Below are 20,533 nucleotides of genomic sequence, written 5' to 3'. Positions count from 1 at the left end.
TGTACATGGACGTATGTACGTACGAGATACATACAATGTCCGCTGATGAATGTATATTTACATCCATGGACGTATGTACATACGACATACATACAATGTCCGCCGATGGATGTATGTATATTTACATCGATATATGGATATACTATCGATGTTTATAGTATGTCCTTTGTATGTATATACATTCATGTATATTTATATTATGTCCAGTATGTTGTATGTACATTCTGGATCAATAACGGATATCCGTTGTACTTCGTGTGCTATCTGGGAAATAGTGTAATTTTTATATTGTTATGTCGATTAAATATAGTATAATACACATGCACACGCAATATCTATTTATTTAATACACATTCATTTACGAAATACACATATTTATTCTAATATGTACATACGAGTATGTATTAAAATAAATATTTTTGGATATCGATTAAATATGCACATAAAATAGGCAGCAATTGATAAATATAAAGCGTGTAATCCGATTAATGTCTTATTCGGCGTTACTATTTATCTGCAAGATACGTCATGTAATGTACATTGTTAACAATTAAAAACAATTCTCTTTCCATCACGCGTTATGAAATTGCTGGAATAGATGTAATCTCAGCAATTCCGCGGCTGGCCTGTTAATAATAATGTTCCATTTTCTACATTGCGGACATTTACTATTCTGCACTTACAGACGAAATAAAGTAAAATACGGTACATTCTCAATTATTTGAGATAACTACTGGAGAAGAGATATGCGCGAGATAAAAAAACATAAATACTTAATCCGGCAGGTACTATTTACCACGCAGACAACAATAAATGACGTAAAATGAACTTAGCGCCGGGACACTACCGTATCTCCAGTTTCGAAAAAATACAACTAATTCAAATTGATTTACCGTAAATTGCAGATACACGAATACGTACAATTAGTAGATAATAATAAGGAAATTTAAATGGCGAAAATCTTGTTCTGATATAATCTTTAATAATTCTGATAATATCTACAAACATATAGATAATTAAATACATACGGAAATTGATTTGATCAGCAGTTTGCTTTTCAGATAATATTGGAAAAAAAAACTCGTTTGTTTTATTCTTTCTGTTTTTACTGTTAAGCTTTCAATCACGCATTTGTCGTCAATGTAACTACAAAGTTTACGAAATAGAGGCTAGATAATCAATTTTAGACGAGTCTTCAATTAAGGGAGAAATTTCGATGTTCTCATGTGCTTCATTTGTAAAACGCGTCAGAACGATGATTGCGATACAAAGCGCCCGTAATCTTGATTTTAGTAAAATGGATTCGATATTAAGGCCAGAGTTTAATGTCACAAAGTTGGTCAATAGCAATGGTCACAAACGATCCTATACTACAAACGATACGAAACAAAGGGACGATTATCAAGATCCTATTTTGCGTTGATCGAACAATGCAAATATCAGATTAATTTTGGCTGTATTAAGGTTTGGCCGGGTCGTAGCTCACTGTTAGGGAGAAAATGAGCAACAACTCACCTATGATACAAATCGGTTTCCGTATGAATCGTAGCCGTCCACAGCAGCCCATATACTTCGATCTGCAGCCCGCGCTCCATAATCGAACCAAATATTCAACTCCGAAGAACACCACGAGACATATTTCCTGAATAGTAATGAAGTTTAAGTGATCTCTCAACCTTAAACTTAATATTAAGGCTGGTACTCATAATCGGTTCTTATTTTAAAATTGTCTTATGTAAAGTCTTAAGATCCTAATACGGCTCTATTATCGACTTATGACATCTCAAGAATATACTTAAGACGGTCTTAAATATAAGAATCGACTATGAATACCAATTTAATTGAATTCATAGCAATCGTGACAAAATCGGTAATTATATATCCAATGTCAAATAGAAAATATAACAAAATAATTCTATAGATTAACATAAACGTTGGCTAATTCATCTCTAAAATAAATATACAAAGAACGTGGTAACACTTGAATAGAGTTGGCTATTGTATCGATTGTACTAACGCTGTTGTATGAACGGGATGCCCTAGAAAAACGAGGATGTCGATGTTAGAACTGCAACAAAGTGGGCGAGATCCTTGAGAACTGGCTTATACTATATTCTTTTATGATACAGAACATTGACGAGCTTCGTGCTTTATGCACTTATTTTCTTCGCATTCGCGTGGAAAAAGATGAGAAAGAATCGCGAGCAAAGATTTTTACAATATTGAATACCGATTTATGAACGACATTTGTACCGACGATAGTCGTAATTTGACGTGTAAACCTTCACAGAGTTTTCCCTCTTTAAATGATAAAAGATGAGAGGAAGGATTAATTTTATTTATGCAACCTCGACGGTGATAAAAGAAGAGAAAAAGTTTGTCGTCGAGAACTGTTGTAAAGTCTATTCTCGGGCGAACCAACAAATTTAAAGTATTCTTTTCGAAGACTAATTAAATGAGGTTTGCTTTAACTTTCTTACGAAACATTACAAACCCTTGTTTATGAATTCCTAATCACTGTCAGTATTTAACGTTTCGTGCTTGAAAAATACAATGACAGATAGGTGGTGGTATTTTATCAGATGCACCTAATTCTTCCCTCGAGACGAAACATTAAGTTGGATTTTAAACTTGAATAGAAAAGTATATAGAATAGGCAGAAATATATACCAAGAATAATAGAGATACAATAATTGAAATTCTATTACAAAAATGAAAAAAAAAGATAATTTGCAGAACGCTTGAATCGATATTTTTATCGAACTTTTAATTCCAATATGTATGCATAAAGACTATAGAAATATTAAGTATAGAAAATATCCTCAATTGCGACAAATGGATGGTTTAATTTGTTTCAATATTAAAAAAAAGATTCCACATTAGTCAAAGAATTTTTAGATAAAAGATGGTTCGTTAAATCTGTACGCATACTTTATATACGTCAAACGTATGTCTTTTTCCTTTGCACTGATGCAAAGGAAAGTACAATCAATGTGGTTGCGATAGACTACTTTTAATTTAGCAGTTTTGCAGTATTTCTTTAAATAGTGTTATTGACATATTTGATGTAAAGATGCTTTTAATATCATATCCAGTCATACGTTATATATTATTGTACTTAATAATGAATACGAACTACTCACCATCCAAAATAGAGTTTCGTTTGCGAAGTTACTGTATTGATCTATCGTTGACAAAACGCTAAATATGAGGCACACCAATACCACCATGAACCTAAAAACAAAGATATATAATGATGTATGTATATGGCAAACCTTAATTAGAATCTGGTACAGTTATAAAATTCCAATCAGATAAAGGATTGATTAGATTGATTTATTAAAAGCATAGGCGTATCATATATGTACATTAAAATCAGATTTACATCTAAAGCGACTTCAGGGTCTTGATCTAACTCTCTATCACACGTAACACAAATACAGAATCGAAACTTGATTCTATCATGCATAAAGTTTCACCTGGAGTAGCGATTTGATTTATTAAAAGCGTGGACTGTCGTATGTTAAATGCACGTTTATAAAATATAATTCTTTAGATTCTTATTAAATTCAATTGCCATTTTCTTTTTTCAGCTTTTGGCTGATAATTTTCGTACTATTGAAAATAATATAAAACTGTTTGATGATTTGTTGATACGTTTGCTTGCTGGTTACGCTTAATCACTAAAAAAGTAGATAATTCTGAATCAATACTTTTTTAACTTATAAATATAGGTTCGTATTCAGAACGCGTTTTTATCGACAAAAGCGCGCTTTTAACTCCGAATTTCTATAACATGCATAACGTAAAGTATAGCGTATCAGCGCGCTAACATCGTTGTAAGCGCGTTCTGAATACGGGCCATGAAATCTAATTTCTCACATATGAATATATGAGATACAATCACGGTAACATAAACATATGATATTAAAGATAATCTTAGCAAAATAAACTGAAAAAAGATACAATAATTTTAGAGTCAATCTTCTCTTAAAGTAAAAAAAGTTTATCGCATTACAACTTGCGCTTATCTAACCTCTACTCTTATTAGCCTTGAATTCCTTCATTTGTTATGCCTTTTAAGAATTAAAAGTCTGTATCATTGTTACGTTTTAAATTATAATTAAAACATATTATATATATTGTATATAATATATTATGTTGCATAAAATTTGTATTAATAAACCTTTATTAATGATAATCCAGATCAGTATTAAACCACTGTGATAATTATAATACCATTGGTAATTATAATACGCTTAAACTATCGATATTATACAACAAATCCAACATATTATAATGTAACAAATATTCAAAATGCGACATAAATTACATTATTATATTTCTTGACTATATATTATGTGTATTACAAATTGACTATGTATGATGTTTCAGTTTCTGCATCAGTAGAACTGAAACTTTGCTTTATTGTTAATTCCAACTCTGAATAATAAAAGTGCTGCTAAGTTTACAAATTCTTCCACTAGAATAAACTATTCGTTAAACTACTGTATCACCTGAGTCTAATCAAACTGACAAATTACTTGACAAACTTACACAGACATGATACTGGACATATACTTTACTGATTACTGGTTGCAAAGTATAACTTTATACTTAAACTTGTAAGAGAACGTTATCAAGATACATATATATATATATATATGCATATACATATACATATACATTGTATATATATATATATATATATATATACACACCCACACACAACCGATCGATCAAAGTCGCTTATATTTCGCGACGATTGAATATAAAAATATTCATAGACAATGTATCCGTGATTACTTTGCTATTATCTTGTCTAATAGGTAAAATCATTGTAAAAACTGCGAAAACCACCATTTTTTTTACAAAATAGTGAAATTGATCGGAAATTTAATATTAAAGTACATATGTATAGAAAGAGAGAAAAATTACACAAGATTTTCCAATATTATTTTGGCACATCTATTTTCTAATATATTATAATATAAATTTTCACTAGTTATTATGTATTGTATATAATATAATTATAAATTAATATAAATCCTGTATAAAAAAAACTTTTCGTTCTGAATAAACGTAAAAGATAATTTCATAAAAGTACATATTATAAGTATATATTAGACGGTTTAATAAAAGATTCAATTCAACGTCAAAAGATAATTTCGATAAATAGTTTTTATGAACAATAAATTCTACATCTTTTAAAATTTTTTACAAATTTTAACTATGAATCTCTAGAGAACCATGTTTTTAAATAACAAATGCTCTTTGATGTATTTAGTTGCATATGCTCAAACATGCATTAACTATGTTGCGTACTTTCATATGTTAAATAATAAAATATAATCTCCATACAACAAGATTTGAGGTTGCACATAATATCGAATTCCGATTGCAAATGTAGTTTCACAAATGTGTTCGTGAGAAGAATCGCGATATCCACATATACGTATGTATCAAAATTCACCTCCACCTAACTCTTACAAGTAAACCTTCAGAAATGTCAGACGCTGATTTTTCTCAAAATTTTTACAGTTGTTTCTTATGACAAAATAAAAAGAAATCTGTCATTAATTTTAATCCAAATTCAGGGCTGGTATGTATTTGAAATACTTTTATTTAAAACACACTATTTGCAATACAAGCGCATTTTGTTTTTTTATTTTAGCGGATCACATAAAACGTATTACGTATTTTATATTTAAAATTGAAAGATTGAAAGCTTTTTGTATTTTGTAATTCAAATAATAAAAATTATCAATGTTAGCATTTGAAATACAAAATATAAAATACTTTTATAATCTTTTGTTAATACTGAAATATAAAATACAAAATACTTTTATATGTTTCCATGAAATACAAAATACAAAATATTTTCATGTACTCCGAACAAACACAAAATGCAAAATATAATTGTCTTACTAATACTGTTTTTCAAATAAAAGTATTTCAAATATATGCCCAGCCCTGCCCAAATTACGTCTGTTAAAAAAAATTTTTTGTTACAAATACCCGATTTTTATATGTTTAAAGCAATATTTCTTACAAATAAATATACACCCGATATTTTGTAGCTCGGTACACATATAGAACATCAAAATAATAATTTAAAATAGTTAAGAAACGATACTCATGAAAAAAACTTCTTACAGAAACATAGTTGGGAGTTGATTTGAATTAACCTCACGTTATCCTAACTCAAAAAATAAAAAAATCACTAACTAAATCGCTATTACGTAATCTAAATGTATATCGAGCTTCAAAATATCGGGTGTACATTTATTTATAAGAAATCGCTTTAAACATATAAAAATCGGATATTTGTAAAAAATAAAAAAATTTTTTTACTGGAAGACGGAATTTAAGCTAAAATTATAATGGCAGATTTCTTCTTATTTTGTCATAAGAAACTAAAAATTTTGAGAAAAATCGGTGAAAAACACATTTCTGAAGATTTACTTGTTAGTGTGGAAAAATTCGCTCTTTATCTTCTCGGTCAATTTTTGAAATCCTTATTGTGAATCTTAATCAGCGGCTTATCGATGCTGTGCATCGCACGAACCATAATGATGTAGAAAAAAAAACGACGTGAAACAGCAAAAGCAAACCCCGCATATGCAAGTGCATGAATGGGACCGATAATTGCTACGATCTCACGATCGATCGGTACTTTCGTTGTTTGTACAAGTAATTTATTATTGAGCGTTACCTCGTTAAGCAACGGGACGAGTGCGCGGCATTAACGAAAGCGTGCGGCCTCCGCCGTGTGGTAACTCTTTAAGATGGCGTGTCGAGGGCCTATAATTCCGACGTATGTACAGCACTTCGTGGCTACACGGGTCACCTTCATCGACCTACTATGATAATTGTCTAACATATTCCTCCTTTTTTCCCCGAGCATCGCTAGAAACTCATCCATCTTCCGTCGAGCGTCGGACATCTCGCTACTCGCGGATAGCACGCTTTTTGTTTGGCCGTGGAAATGCCAAAGTCACGGGAATGTCCGTTGAGTAAAACGCAAAGTAACAATTCAACCTATCGCCAAGCTTTAAAGAATTCCTTATTTGTTTTATATGCAATTAATTTTTTAAATTTTATTGTTGAACTGTTTTGTACGTGTCGCGTAATAAAACAGATATATTTCATTTCAGAACATTCATATACATATTATTGAAAAAATTATCTGAAAATTTCTTAATTTTTCAGATATTTTTAGTTTAAATATTTAAAAATACATTGGAGTATTTTTAAATGCAAGTTTAAAATAGATGTAATTATCATCTGGATTTTTAGTCTTCTTTTCATTTATACGATTATGAGCAAAAAAATTAAAAGTTATTTATTCAGTTAGACTTGAAGAAGAATTGAGGAAAGAAAAGAACTTTCATTTTTAGAAATTCATTTTTTAACTTCCAAAAAATACAGAGAGAAAACAGAATAAATACAAAAGAAGAGATTAAAGAAAATCTTTTACAATGAAATAAAACTTATTTCTAAATCTAAGTCAATCTTATCTGAAGATCTAAAAAAATTTTCAAACAAGACTTACTACTATTTGTGAGAAAAAGGAAACATTTTGAGGGGTGATTTAAAGATAAAAATCTCTGAATTACGATAAAATTCTCTGAATGAAAATATCTTGAATTCTTCAGATAGAAAGAGATTCTCTGAGAATTCTAGATTTTTATAAAAAGTAAACACATCGTACATCGTTTGGGAAAACTCTATACATGAAGAAACAATATCTCGAAAAAAAAAACAGAATTTATTATAGTATACTTTGTAGAATTGAATTGAAAAGCTGTGACAAAATCTATAATTATCAACATTAACACTTACACGCGTCAATGAACGGCACGTTATTATGACTAAAGATGTATAAAATGATTGAGTGTGTGTATCCCTTGTATATCAATTAACCTACATGCGATCGAAGGAAGATAGAACGTGCGTGTATGACTCCTACAGCAATAATGTCACGTTATGTCGCATCATTTATTCATACTCGTGGTTTAATTACAAATGGATCTCCAAGGGCTCGGAATAACGTAAACTTCTCTGATCGCGCGAACCGCTCGATATGCGCAGATAAGTATCTGATGCGCATTAATCATTCTCACGAAAATTGCATTTACATTTACGCGTGTGCTACACTGTATCTCTAATAAAACAAATTAATTGAAAAAGAATGTAATTGTAAATCATTGATGAAGAGACTAAATAATACAATATTATCACGCGTGATGGATATACGCGGCGTAATTCTCCTGTCGTTCCCGACAAATTGAAAAAATGGAAATGTCAAAGGTAATATTTCGCTGAAAAGATAAGATAATTATTCGCTGAAAATCAATTCGTGCTTGGCCGTTTATGCAACTTTGTAAAATTATGCCCTGTACTTTAAATTATTGTAAATAAATTGCGCGTGTCGCGCATGTCCGATGTTCCATTTATCGATTTACGTGTATCAAAGCAAATTGGTTGTGATTTCCTGATCGCTTGATTTCATTCTCAGATTCGCGCTTTCTGATCGCGTTTAAATTACTGAAAAATTTAATAACGACCTTCCAAGGCACGATATGTAATCTTCATGGGCATCATTATATGCGATATCGATATATCAGTTCGCGCGCGCGCGTGCGATTCTCATCTAAAAATAACAGGCCACACGCAAATAGCTTGCATATGCATTGGGCCTAACAACATGCTGCCATTTACGCCCGTTTGAAAGTAGGCCAGTCGAATTAGAATTACCTCCATTAACAGGGCAAATTTCTTTTATCGTTTAGCATCATCATGCATAAGAAAATACGCTTACATCATATTTAACTGACGTTTTGAAACTCACAAACTGATAATTGTATTTTTCAGAAAAAATTACTTATAATTTGAAACTGCAACAATAAAAGCTAAAATTAAAGATTTAAATTAAATTAATATAAAACCGTTTTAACGTGATATAAAGTTAATGGCAGATTTCTTAAATCTTTCTTGATTTAATATTTCTGAAAATTTAATCTTATTTTATTGTACAGTAATTGAAATTAATAAAGTAAAAATTGTGAATTCAATAACTGAGTGTAATCTATTTATTATATTTTCAGCTTCAACTCAATATAGAATTAATGGGTAAATTTCTCATTGCAGCAGTCTCTCTCTCTCAAGACTCTCAAGATTGAATGACTCTTATCCCTTTTGCTGTTATCCTCCCTCCTCGATCACATTAATATCAGGTTAGTAATAGTACGATAATAGATAATAACAGGTACCGTAACGCCAATCGATAGGATTACTCGAGCAATTAAATATTTACTGCGGCGTTTCGTGCAGCGCAACTTCATTAGTCGACTATCTAACGATTGTTTAAACGACACTGCATTAAAGCCGCACGAAGACTATTCACTATGATCATGTAACAATCGAATACGGTCGACGAGTTTACGAAAAATTTGAAAATTTATTTCTTTATATTGCTAGATTTTATAGAGAAAGGATTATAAGCTGTAGGTTTATTTCATGAAAACTTTAATAAAAATGCAGCGATACTTCGTAAAATTATTTTTAAATACCGATGGAATCTACAAGCATACATATTTCAAAGCTATTGATCGTAAAAAAATTTTTTTATAAGGTAAAAATATGTAGTATGGCTAAAAAGGTTAAAAAAAATCTTTGTATAAAGTAATTGCCAGATAACTGTTTTAATAAACTTAACCACGCTTTTAGGTTGCCGCTTTTAAAGTTAAGATATTAAAACATACAAAGTAAACGCAAAAAAATATACAGCTGCGAGAAATAGTTGTGTAAAAACAAATTATATGGATATTTTCAGTATGCAGGAAAAATGAATGTATGTTTCCAGAAATGAATAGCGTGTTCGACATAATAGTAGTATCTCGGGTACAAAATGAAAGATGCTTCCGTGGCAATTTCCGAGTGTAGCGTTTTGACTTTTACATCGTCAAAAATAGCGACGTATTATCAAGAAATCCCGCGTGTTGCAATAAAACGCACAAAAGAATTTTAGCATATTATTTGTTATTAATATATTTATCTCCAGTAAACTCGGTTATAATATTTTGAGAAAATTGTGCGAGTTCGTAAATTAGCCATAACTTTAAGTAAATAATCTTATCATACCTATGGCTATTTCACACAACGCGAAAATATCTTGGATTCGATTTTGGATGCATTAAAAATATAGTAATTCTGATAAAAATGTTCTAATTTATTTATAAGCATATAAAGTGTTGCACTTCTTGCACATCATAAGTATCTTTGATTATTATTATCTTTATTCTTATTAAAAAAAGAATTAAGTCCAAATGAAGACCAAAGGCTTTGACATTAAAAAAAAAATAATACACGAGAAAGCCACATGGTATTAAAGTATTAATGAGAGAGTACTATACAATATTATGTATAAGATATAAAACAAAATAAAGGACTAAATAAAATGTTAATGGCTTCAATTTTTTTCGCACCCTATCATTCGCGTCCAAACTTAAACGAAAATAGACGGAAAGTGTCGGCAAGATGAAAAAAAGCGAGAAAACTTAGGTATATTCGTGACGATCGATTTGTTTCGTGGATACGTTGCCGCGTTTTGTTTTGATAATGAATTATTTAAAAGGCTGCAGTGCTTGGCGACAGTTTGAAAGAAATGAAAAACAGTCTATTGAATAATGCACGAATCCGCGAAATTTTTCAGTGGATGATGCCTGCCGGAGCAATAGATGTACTTCACCGGCCAATGTATACGTTTGCATGAAACCGAAGCACAATGAATGTACATGCAATGTTGTTTGTTAATATTCTAAGACTATTCTAATTTTCTTATACATGAATATACACTCATATAAAGTAAAAAAATATACAAAAGTCGAAGAAAATCTGCCAAGTTTATGAATAAAGATAACTTGGATAAAAATAGGATATGATACGACGGAATACAATATGTAACATTATAATAGACTGTTATTGACTTTGATTAATCTTTCTCCCTTATCAAGTTTTTATATGAAAAAGTTTCTTTCCACTTCCTGTAAGATATCATGTAACACAAACTCCCTAACAATTGATATAATTTTCTGAGACAATAATGGGACAAAAATATACAGAGATATATAATAAGGATGTTTTCGAAGCATTGTAAATATTTTTAACGCACGGAAATAGAAGCATAAATATTATTTTCGAGAAGAGAACTTTCTGACAAAATTAATCGGTTTTATCGTCTTATCGCATCGTCACAATGAAAATTTTCATGTACAATCACAAATACATTTAGGTATTCCTGTAAAATTATTCATGCATGTACATTCTCTCAGAATATTCAAATGCAAAAAAGTGAAATATTATGTAGGATTCTTTCTTCCATATTCTGCTTTTCAAGAAGTTTCAAACTTATTCGCATTGTTCAATAGAGAATATATTATAATATATTAAATATAATATATTAATTATAATATATTAAATTCATAAAACTACGCAAAAATATGCGCATCTCGAATGAGCCTATATTTTTAAAGAATGCAAAAGAATGAAGTTATTTATTACATTCGATCTAAGAGTTTTCTCGTAACAGTAAGCCTATTGGCCTCATATAAATAATATCCTTATAAACTATTACTTCCGCAAAGATTAAATTAACAACTATTTAATAAAGATATAGTGTGTAATAAGTTAAGAATATTATAAAAATTAAAGTATACTTGTAAAATTATAAGAAATCAGTATAATATCTGTAGTAAAAATTTAAAAATCATAACAGCTTTTTCACTGATAAAAATTGAATGCTACACATAAGTATAACATTTCAACCAACTTCTATAAGATGCAAAAGAAACAGTTAATAATTCAAGTTAATAAGATTTTGTCGCTTAACAGTTAGTTAAAATGCAAATTCCTCGTGTCGACGATGGAAATATAAAAGTTGATATCAGTTGTCTTGGGAGAATATATTTTACTGACATTCTCAAAGTCGAATATTCTCAAAATATATTCGACTGTCGACGTTATATCGTTTGTTATATCGTTTTTCGAATCAGGCCAAAATGATGAGCAATAAAGTCCTAGACGAGGTATCTGTTTTCCGATCAAAAATCAAAGATTGCGCCCGATAGATAAACTAATTCGAGCAAGTGTTCGATTGCAGAAGATTGGGGAAGTTCTCGACGTTGTCGAGGATTTGGGGCACGCCAGGTGTCAAAGGCCACGACGCGACGCCAAAATCGATGCTGCACGAAGAACGGAAACAGGAGGAGTCTCTGACGCAGCATTTTATATTCCTGTTTTCTAATTAATGTTTAGCTCTCGATAGTGAACAAATGTATGTAAATTCGTAAATTTTTACAAATCGTTTGTGAGAAATATCGGAAAACATGTTAATTGCAGAATGTAAGAAATAATGTCGTTCTGCTCGAACGGAAGTGAATACTCACACAGCGAAATGGTAGACAAAACACAGCCAACCACCGGGATGTTCGAGGAATACGTAGAGGCGCTCCTGAAAAGTCTTGCCCCTCTTATGATGGAACACGTACTTGGCCTTGAAGGCTTGATCGATCGGCAAATAGATCGGGTAGTAAGGATCGGGCATGCCGGTCTGATCAGGACTCGGAGGTTCCTCCTCGGCGCCAGCAACGTCATCATCAATGATGTCCTCCTTGCTCTTTTTGCGACGGTATTTCCGTTTCATGGGCGTCGGCACCCGCTTATGATGCGCCTCGCCAAAGCGCGGTGAACGGAAGCGACGTAAGAAAGTGAAACGACGCGCGGGTGAATGTGATTCCTCCGCGTTCGCGCCGTTGTCTTCGGTGTCCTCGGTCTCACTGCCGGGCGTCTTCAACGCGGTGTCTTCCGCCTCAAGACCTTGCTCGGCCACGAGTTCGTCTTCGCTACCCTGAAGGGCAGCGTAGGCGGTCGCGGCGCTGCACCGCTTTTCGGCGTGCCTAGGGCATTGGTCCTTGCTTCGTGGAAGACTCTCGTTGTCACCTGGGCATTTCCAGGATTGACATTGGGGCCAGGCTTGGGAGTCAGAGATTGCGCCGCGATTACGACACCGACTCGTTACTCGATCCTTGAGGCGATTGAGAGATCGACGCGATAAAATGTGTCACTTTTCTCATTCAAATTAAGGATTGTTGCTCATGCGTCGCGAAGCAGAAAAGCAGTTTTAACTGTTATGTATGTAATATAATATCAATGACATCATGTTTCTAAATCTACACGAATGGATAATTTGATTTTATAATTTTCGAGATGGTCATCAATGAGAGAATTCAATTGATGAACCTCAGATGAACCACCGATAATAAATAGATAGATCAGTTATCGTGCGGAGATTATCAAATATTTGACGCGGCCAGAAGCATTTGCAATTCTAACCACTGGAGAACCACGGCAGTAATATTCCATCCTGTAATGCGCACGAAAATCCGCCTGCGATCAAGAAGCTTATTTGCGAAATAGGATCGATAAGAACATCTGTTATTAAATGCATTCCTCTGAATAAAACATTTTAGAGAATGATGTGAAAATTAACCAAGTGATTTAAACGGAACTTTGGTTAAAGTTCTCTAATTCTGTGCTTGCATTAAGTCATAATCGGACAATTTTTATTTCTTTTATATCTTATGTTTTGTCTTTTATATCTTATAGGACCATATATGTGAGAAATACAACCTGTAGAAATCAATGCCATAACCGGTCTAGTTGTATCTTAAGGAGGTTGTAAGGGCATAAAACACATATATTAATATTTTCGCTTTAAATAAACTACATACATGTGAAAGTTGTGTTCATAACATTCTGGTTTTATTGAGCAACACATTTTTATAGGTTATTTATTTTATTTGTTATTAGTTTTATTGTTATAAACAAAAATTGTTAAAATAACAAGAAAAATCTAAATGTTTTTATATAAATATATTAAGTACTAAACATGACTTATGCAAAGTTTCATTGGGATTCACCATTAGTTTATAACAAATAACAAATTTTATTTATTTACTGAACAATTAATGTCTGCATCTAACTTTACAAAAATATTGTTGAATTCCTAGAGTATTTATATTAAAAAATTGAGATTTTTTAAAAAATATTACTACTTATTTAAATAACTTTTGATCTAGATGGTCAATTGTTTCTATTTTTTTTTGTATTATTATTAAATGAAATTTAGAATAGTCTGTAATTTTTTCAAGTAGTTCTTAACATATTGCATTTGCCTTACAACCTCCTTAAATGTATTCTATGATTCTGTGTGAATTTATATACTACGTATGTAAAATGCGCGCCGAAATGATTTTTCGGTCTTGAAACGCAAATCCTACTAAACTACTGCAGTAATATCACGAGTTAAATTGAATAGCAATTATTTGATGCTTTTTCTCGGACTCCCGGCCGAGATAATATTTTTCGCAATAAAAATTAATTATTTACAAATTTTAATATATTATTCAGCATTATTAAGATCGTTCTAAGATGCAAAAAAGTATCAAATTGTTAAATTGCTAATCAATTTAACTTGTGATATTACTGCGGTAGTTTAGTAGAGTTTGCGTTCCAAGACCGAAAAACCATTTCGGCATGCATTTTAAAGGACTACATACGTTGTGACAGTACGACGAGTTGCGCGGCAAACTTTGCATGGCTAAACGTGGTTTAATAGACAATAACAGTGACTTTATACATTATACAATGACAGTGACTTTATATTATAAAGTTTATGTTATAAAGTCATTGTCTTGTATAAAACCGCGTCTGCCCATGCAAAGTTTACCACGCAACCCGTCGTTTGCCTAGTATGTATCTGCAACACCCTGTACATAAATTCACACAGAATCATACAAGCACTTTAAGGTCCAGCTAGACCATTTAAAGCATTGATTTCTATATTTTATCTTTTATTTTTAAAAACAGCCATTATTTAATTTACATGTAATTAAGCAAAAAAAAAATATTTTTGTATCTTTTTATTAAACAAGTTTAGTGCTTAATAGGAAAAAAAAATTTTTCATTATAATTGTCATCATTTTCAAGTTTTACATTATCGCAAAAAGAGTGCTCGTTTTAAAATATGAAGTAGCAAGCACAATTACCACAGTTCCAAGTTCTTCACTCAACTTTTTTTGAAATGAATGACTTGTCATAAAAGTTTCTTATTCCTAATAGCAAACGGCAAGATTGAAAAACCGAGAAGATCGTGCCAAAAAAAAAACCATTTGGTTGCAATGTCTTGTACGAAAATAGAAGAGATGCATTTAATAGTAAAAAGAGTACCTGCCGCGATTAACATTGATAGTGGAGTAACGAAACATCAATGTTGTACATATGCGTTTTTCTCATATCTTTCCATATTACGATTGTCGTACTGTATCGGCGACTGTATAAGTAGCCTCTGTACAAAGGTCAATAGCGCGCACATACTTTAATCGATCTCATGAATATTAAATTGTTTTAATGTGCATTAAAAATTTTTATATTTAGAAAATATTTACATCATTAGTTACTTAGAATAAAACGTCAATTTTATTTCTCAACAAAAAAGTCACAAGTTCATTTTTACGAAAAAATTGACTATTAAAATATTGACTATTTATATATTATACGATTTTCGTGAAATCATTAAGTTTAACACCTTGCGAAGAATTACTGATAATTACACACAAAATATTATACTACAGTATGGTGTAGCGTTATAACATATATATAATATCTATCCTGTATACGACATGACGGAGGAGAGTGGAATTATCGAGAAGGCGGAACAATAGAAACCACAAATCCGACTTGCGCGCTTGTACATTAACGCAAATGAATTGTCTGTAGAGCTCTATTTATAAAAGCGTCCACATCTTTCGTCGTTTCTCTCTTCCTTTCAGATGACGAGATTAAAAACTCCGTCACACGAACAGATTCAATCGCGTCGCAAATGAAGCCTCGAGTATCGAGCTAAGAGACACTGTCATATATCTCCCTCTTCCCCGTCCCCTTTCTCTCTCTTTCTCCCCCCCCCCCCCCTCTCTCTCTCTTCCTCTCTCTAATCGAATAGAAGTTGGGCTTCGCAATTCCGCTTCTCTGTTAAGCCACGTGAAAATTCACTAGCTACGCGAATTCTCGCTTCCGGCTGAAAGGAATATATCTAATATTCGTCTGTCACGCGCAAAAATATATGCATACGTGTTGTATACGTCGTTACCATCGCTTTAGTCATGTTGCGTTTTCCTTTTACACGCATTTTGCAACAAACGGTCTGTTTCATATTACTGCAACGTTCATATTGCTATATGCGACGTTTTCATTAATTCAGAAGAATACATAAATTAACACCGCGGAATACGTACGAGTTCTCTGGCGAAAAGCCGCTGGAAGAAACGCAATTTTTTAATTAATTAATACGGTTTTACACGGCTCTCAAATTGCTCCTATAAATGGTCCAAGATTGTACTATACTACAAAATGCAAAACAGTAATTACATTTAAATGAATAGTTATATAAATATGTACAGCAAACACATTTTTTATTCATAACAAATTTAATCTTTCGGTTTTTTTTAACATTTAATTTAAAACTGATTTATATTTCATCTAGGTATAGAATTTTGTTAATTATTCGCGATTCCGTATGTATAAAATATATATATATATTATGTTAACTCCAAACGTATTCTTTATTTCCTTCACAGAACTAACTAGAATTTAGAGAGAGAGAGAGAGAGAGAGAGAGTTTCAGTTAATCACAGTCGATTCGCTAAACCACATCGACAAAACGACCGACAAACCGCGGTATAAATATTCCATGACGTGCAACAAATGCAACGTGACCCAGAACAGTGGTTATCCACGTCACGCTTTTTTTACTTAGATTACTTAGGGTTGTGCGATAATATACACATATAATGAATACATGAATCACGCTGAAAATTATGAGAACGATGTTTCAATCTCGTATACCTAAATGACTGCACTTCCTATTATTTGGATGACCCTGGTAGTTAAAGTGACTCTGGGTGTGCGACTGATATGGATGTCGGCACTGTTGTCGTTGCTGTTGCTGCTGTTGATTGATTGGCGACTTGAGGACACTCAAAACGAGGTCCTCGCGCGAAGGTACGATCCGCGTGATCTGTCGGCTTTGCCGGAAGAGAGTCTCCTGCTCGCCGCGATTCATCCTACAGCCAAGACGACGACGTTGGAGATAAAATCCTGGATACCACTCGCGTCTCCCCCGTCCTGGACCGCTACCTAGCATAACGGCGTGCAGCATCCCGGCTCCAACTTTCCGGTTATGGTCGATGAGCGGCTCCTTGTCTGCCGATCGATCGCCCGATCACGCGGCTTGTCCATGGTCTCTGAGATCACGAGTCACCGAAATCTTCGTTCACCGCAAAGATCGTCCTGGGATGTGAAATATTGCGTAGTACACTGTCGGAGGTTTAATAGTCTAATCTTCGCAATACGTTGTTTCTTTGTAAATTTTTCATCATGGGACAACGGCACAATTTGCTTTGCCCATCCTATCGCGTTAAAATTTTCATCACTATTGATATGAGAGAAAAAGAGAGATTTAACCGGTTGTGATCCTATCACCTTTTCTCTCGTGAAAGGTTATTTCCTTCACGGCACAGATATCGTCAATAGAATTATCCGACCTGGTCGTCGTCGACGAAATTGTTGATCGCGTCTAAGACGTAGCGCGATATACGCTTCCGTATTCGTCATCATTAATTGCTGTTCTCCGCGGAAACGCTCGTCAAAGTTCTGGACAACGATACGGACAAGTTTCCAATCAGCGGACATTGAATTGTCTTCAAAGTTGCCTTTCACACGTTTGCGCTCTCATTATTGGCGTCTATCGTACGAATTCGTGTCCTTTAACCAATGTCTCGGTCCTTCCGTAGGTCTTACGGATCACCGCGTTTTCCTCGTTGGTTTCTGCTCGACTTCACAGAATGAATCAACTCTCGTAACAGAATCACCCGTGTTTGCCAAAGCTATTGCTTTCGAGAGACGTGAAACGATCGTGGATGTTAGATGCGGATACTCGACAGCCGGGTTATGCATAATATGTCTACGAGATGACGTGAGCTACTGAAACTTCTCAGGCAACTCGGAGAGGAGAATTTGGAAGTGCGCCATAGGCGAGAGGAAAGAAGAGACAGTAGCGAAGAAAGAGAAAGAGAGAGTGAAAGAAAAAGATAGTATGAAAAAGTTGAGAAGGAAGGCAGACGGAAGGGTGAGAGACTCGGAAATCTCCTCGTTCTCTGGTCCCCGGAAGATGGATGTCGAACGCGAGCAGACTACTGGGACCTCACAATCGATCTTACCTACGGAAATCCTTCGAGTATTTATTCAGACTAATACGGTAATGAAATTCCGTCCCGTAATTCCCTCAAGTCTCCTTTCCAGTCAAGTCTCTCTTTCTCCGCTCTGTACACGAATAACCGTTGCTTAAGCTACGTCGCAAAATATATTTGTCGTATCACCGTTCCTCTCAGCATCTCCGATGGTCTTGACGTTCGTCATCGTTCGTAACAATAACCGGGATCTTTTCCTTTCATCCACTTGTCGTTCTTTTCCAATGAGTAAAACTGCTGAGAATTTTATCTCGTGGTAAAAAGACTTTGTTTCATGCTTCTCTAAAATGTTCCACACAATAGTGCAACCGTGATCAGATCTATTGTCTCTATTAAAATGTTACTTGCGTTCATACAGTACAACGAAATTTGTGAAAGTACTTGTACAAGCACTGCTCGCAATTCCTTACCAATGATTATCACTTATCCTTACTATTTTTTAGTCTTTCTTATTATTTATTCGCATTGAATTTTGATAATTTTCTTCTTAACAGAAAATAGCCTTCAAAGAAGCCTTCAACGATCAATGATTTTTCAATCCCAGAATTATTTCTTTATAAATACGCATCGCCGATTCTTTCCGAGGAAACAAACCGATTACTCGCAGAATAATGCTACTTTCCTTAATGCACTTTATGATTGCTTCGTTTATTGCTCTTAGAATGTAACGCGAAATCACAGAGGATCACTGATGTGTGTGCACAAGGGAATTGACGCGTCGTAGACAAACCTTAATCCTTCTTAACGCCACGAAAGCCGCATTGGGAAAACTTTTAGCTGTCTAGCGGCCGCGAAAATAGAATCAACAATGTTTATCTTAACAACGTTTTCCGACACCTCATATAACAGTAATACCGCGAGATCCGACAACTCCGACGCGACATTGGCATGCCCATGCTATGTCATTCACGCGCGATGCATTTTAAACACGTGTATAGTCTTGATTAAGTTTCGTCGCGTTCAGCTGCGAATACAATGATTTTGTCAAATCGTAGTAGATTCCGGAGCTATCGCGTGCCGAGCGGAAGCATCTACAGCCTTTCACGACACGTCGCGCGACAAGATTGATCGCGGTTGGCTCTTTTCGGGTTCCTCTCGCTTTTCTCTTGATTCACTCACCGGAAATTTACCCAGTGCCCATATACGTTGCGATTACAGTGAAATCATTTCTCGCATACGCCGCGTTCATAATCTCGCAGATTTATCTTGCAATTAGCTCGAGTTAAAGCTCCACGCTAAAGAGCGATTAAACGGTACGGCTTACTTGCACGCGCTCAACGAAATTGTCCAGAAGCTGTCTCGAGTACACACACGTGCATATATATGCTGTCAAGTTTGCCAAGTTGAAGAAAAAAGTAATTTTTTATGGACTCAAAGAAATTACTCCGCTTGCAGTCTTCGCGCGCAAAGTATCGGTAGCTCAATTTCTTCAGCATTCCTCACGCCATATGACAAATAATTTTCTTTCCGAATGGCGATTTCAATTATTATTTTTCGTTATAATTGAAATGTATTCGTTTCTGTCAAATCCCTCTTCTACTATTCGTAAGCCTTCAATTATTGTTTTATATATTTCAAGATTTTTTTAATGGTCTATCACAATATATACGTTCACCATCACCGTGAGGTCAGCTGTGAAACGATCTTTCTCGATCTCCTCACTGATGAACTCGCAAAACATATCTCTCTCTTTTTCTCCCCCTTTTGGCTCTCTTTCTCTCTCTCTCTCCCTTTCTCTCTCTCTCTCTTTCGCTGAGATAATGAATAATGAACGTGTGATATTTAAACACACATGCACACACGGTCGCACGATTTAATTTACCGTACCCATTTGAAACAAGCAATTATCACGTAGCGTACCCGCGCCCCTCCCACGATCCATTTCATCGAGATTTCCTCGCCGTCAAAGAGCTGTGCGCCCGAGAAACGCAAATACGAAAATCATCGACGCGTTGTCAGAAATAAATCAGTAGCTGATTAAAGATCGGAGGGATATATATATATATATACATATACATATATATATATATATATATGTGTGTATTAAAAGTCACCGTCACTATCACGGCGTGCTGTTGCGTGTCCATGAGACCTTGGCGGACTGACCGTCGCACTGGTGCACGGTGCGACGCGACGATCGCTTGGCCGATCTGCCACGCGGCCGG

General features: G+C 33.9%; 1 protein-coding gene across 1 annotated transcript in view; it reads right to left on the bottom strand.

The window, feature by feature from the left end:
• Window positions 1-20,522, bottom strand: part of LOC108769991 (KCNQ potassium channel) — a 45,997-nt gene extending 25,475 nt beyond the window's left edge. The window contains exons 1-5 of the mRNA XM_018521263.1: window positions 20,423-20,522; window positions 16,966-17,551; window positions 12,450-13,002; window positions 3,144-3,234; window positions 1,516-1,642 (exon numbers count right to left, since the gene is read on the bottom strand). Of these exons, the coding sequence (XP_018376765.1) occupies window positions 1,516-1,642; window positions 3,144-3,234; window positions 12,450-13,002; window positions 16,966-17,278 (1,084 nt within the window). The 5' untranslated portion in view covers window positions 17,279-17,551; window positions 20,423-20,522. The remainder of the gene's footprint in view (window positions 1-1,515; window positions 1,643-3,143; window positions 3,235-12,449; window positions 13,003-16,965; window positions 17,552-20,422) is intronic.
• Between the last annotated feature and the right edge of the window lie 11 nt (window positions 20,523-20,533).

This window comes from Trachymyrmex cornetzi, unplaced genomic scaffold (assembly GCF_001594075.2).
Source record: "Trachymyrmex cornetzi isolate Tcor2-1 unplaced genomic scaffold, Tcor1.1 scaffold979, whole genome shotgun sequence".
NCBI lineage: Eukaryota > Metazoa > Arthropoda > Insecta > Hymenoptera > Formicidae > Trachymyrmex > Trachymyrmex cornetzi.
This window is presented reverse-complemented; position numbering and strand designations above follow the sequence as displayed.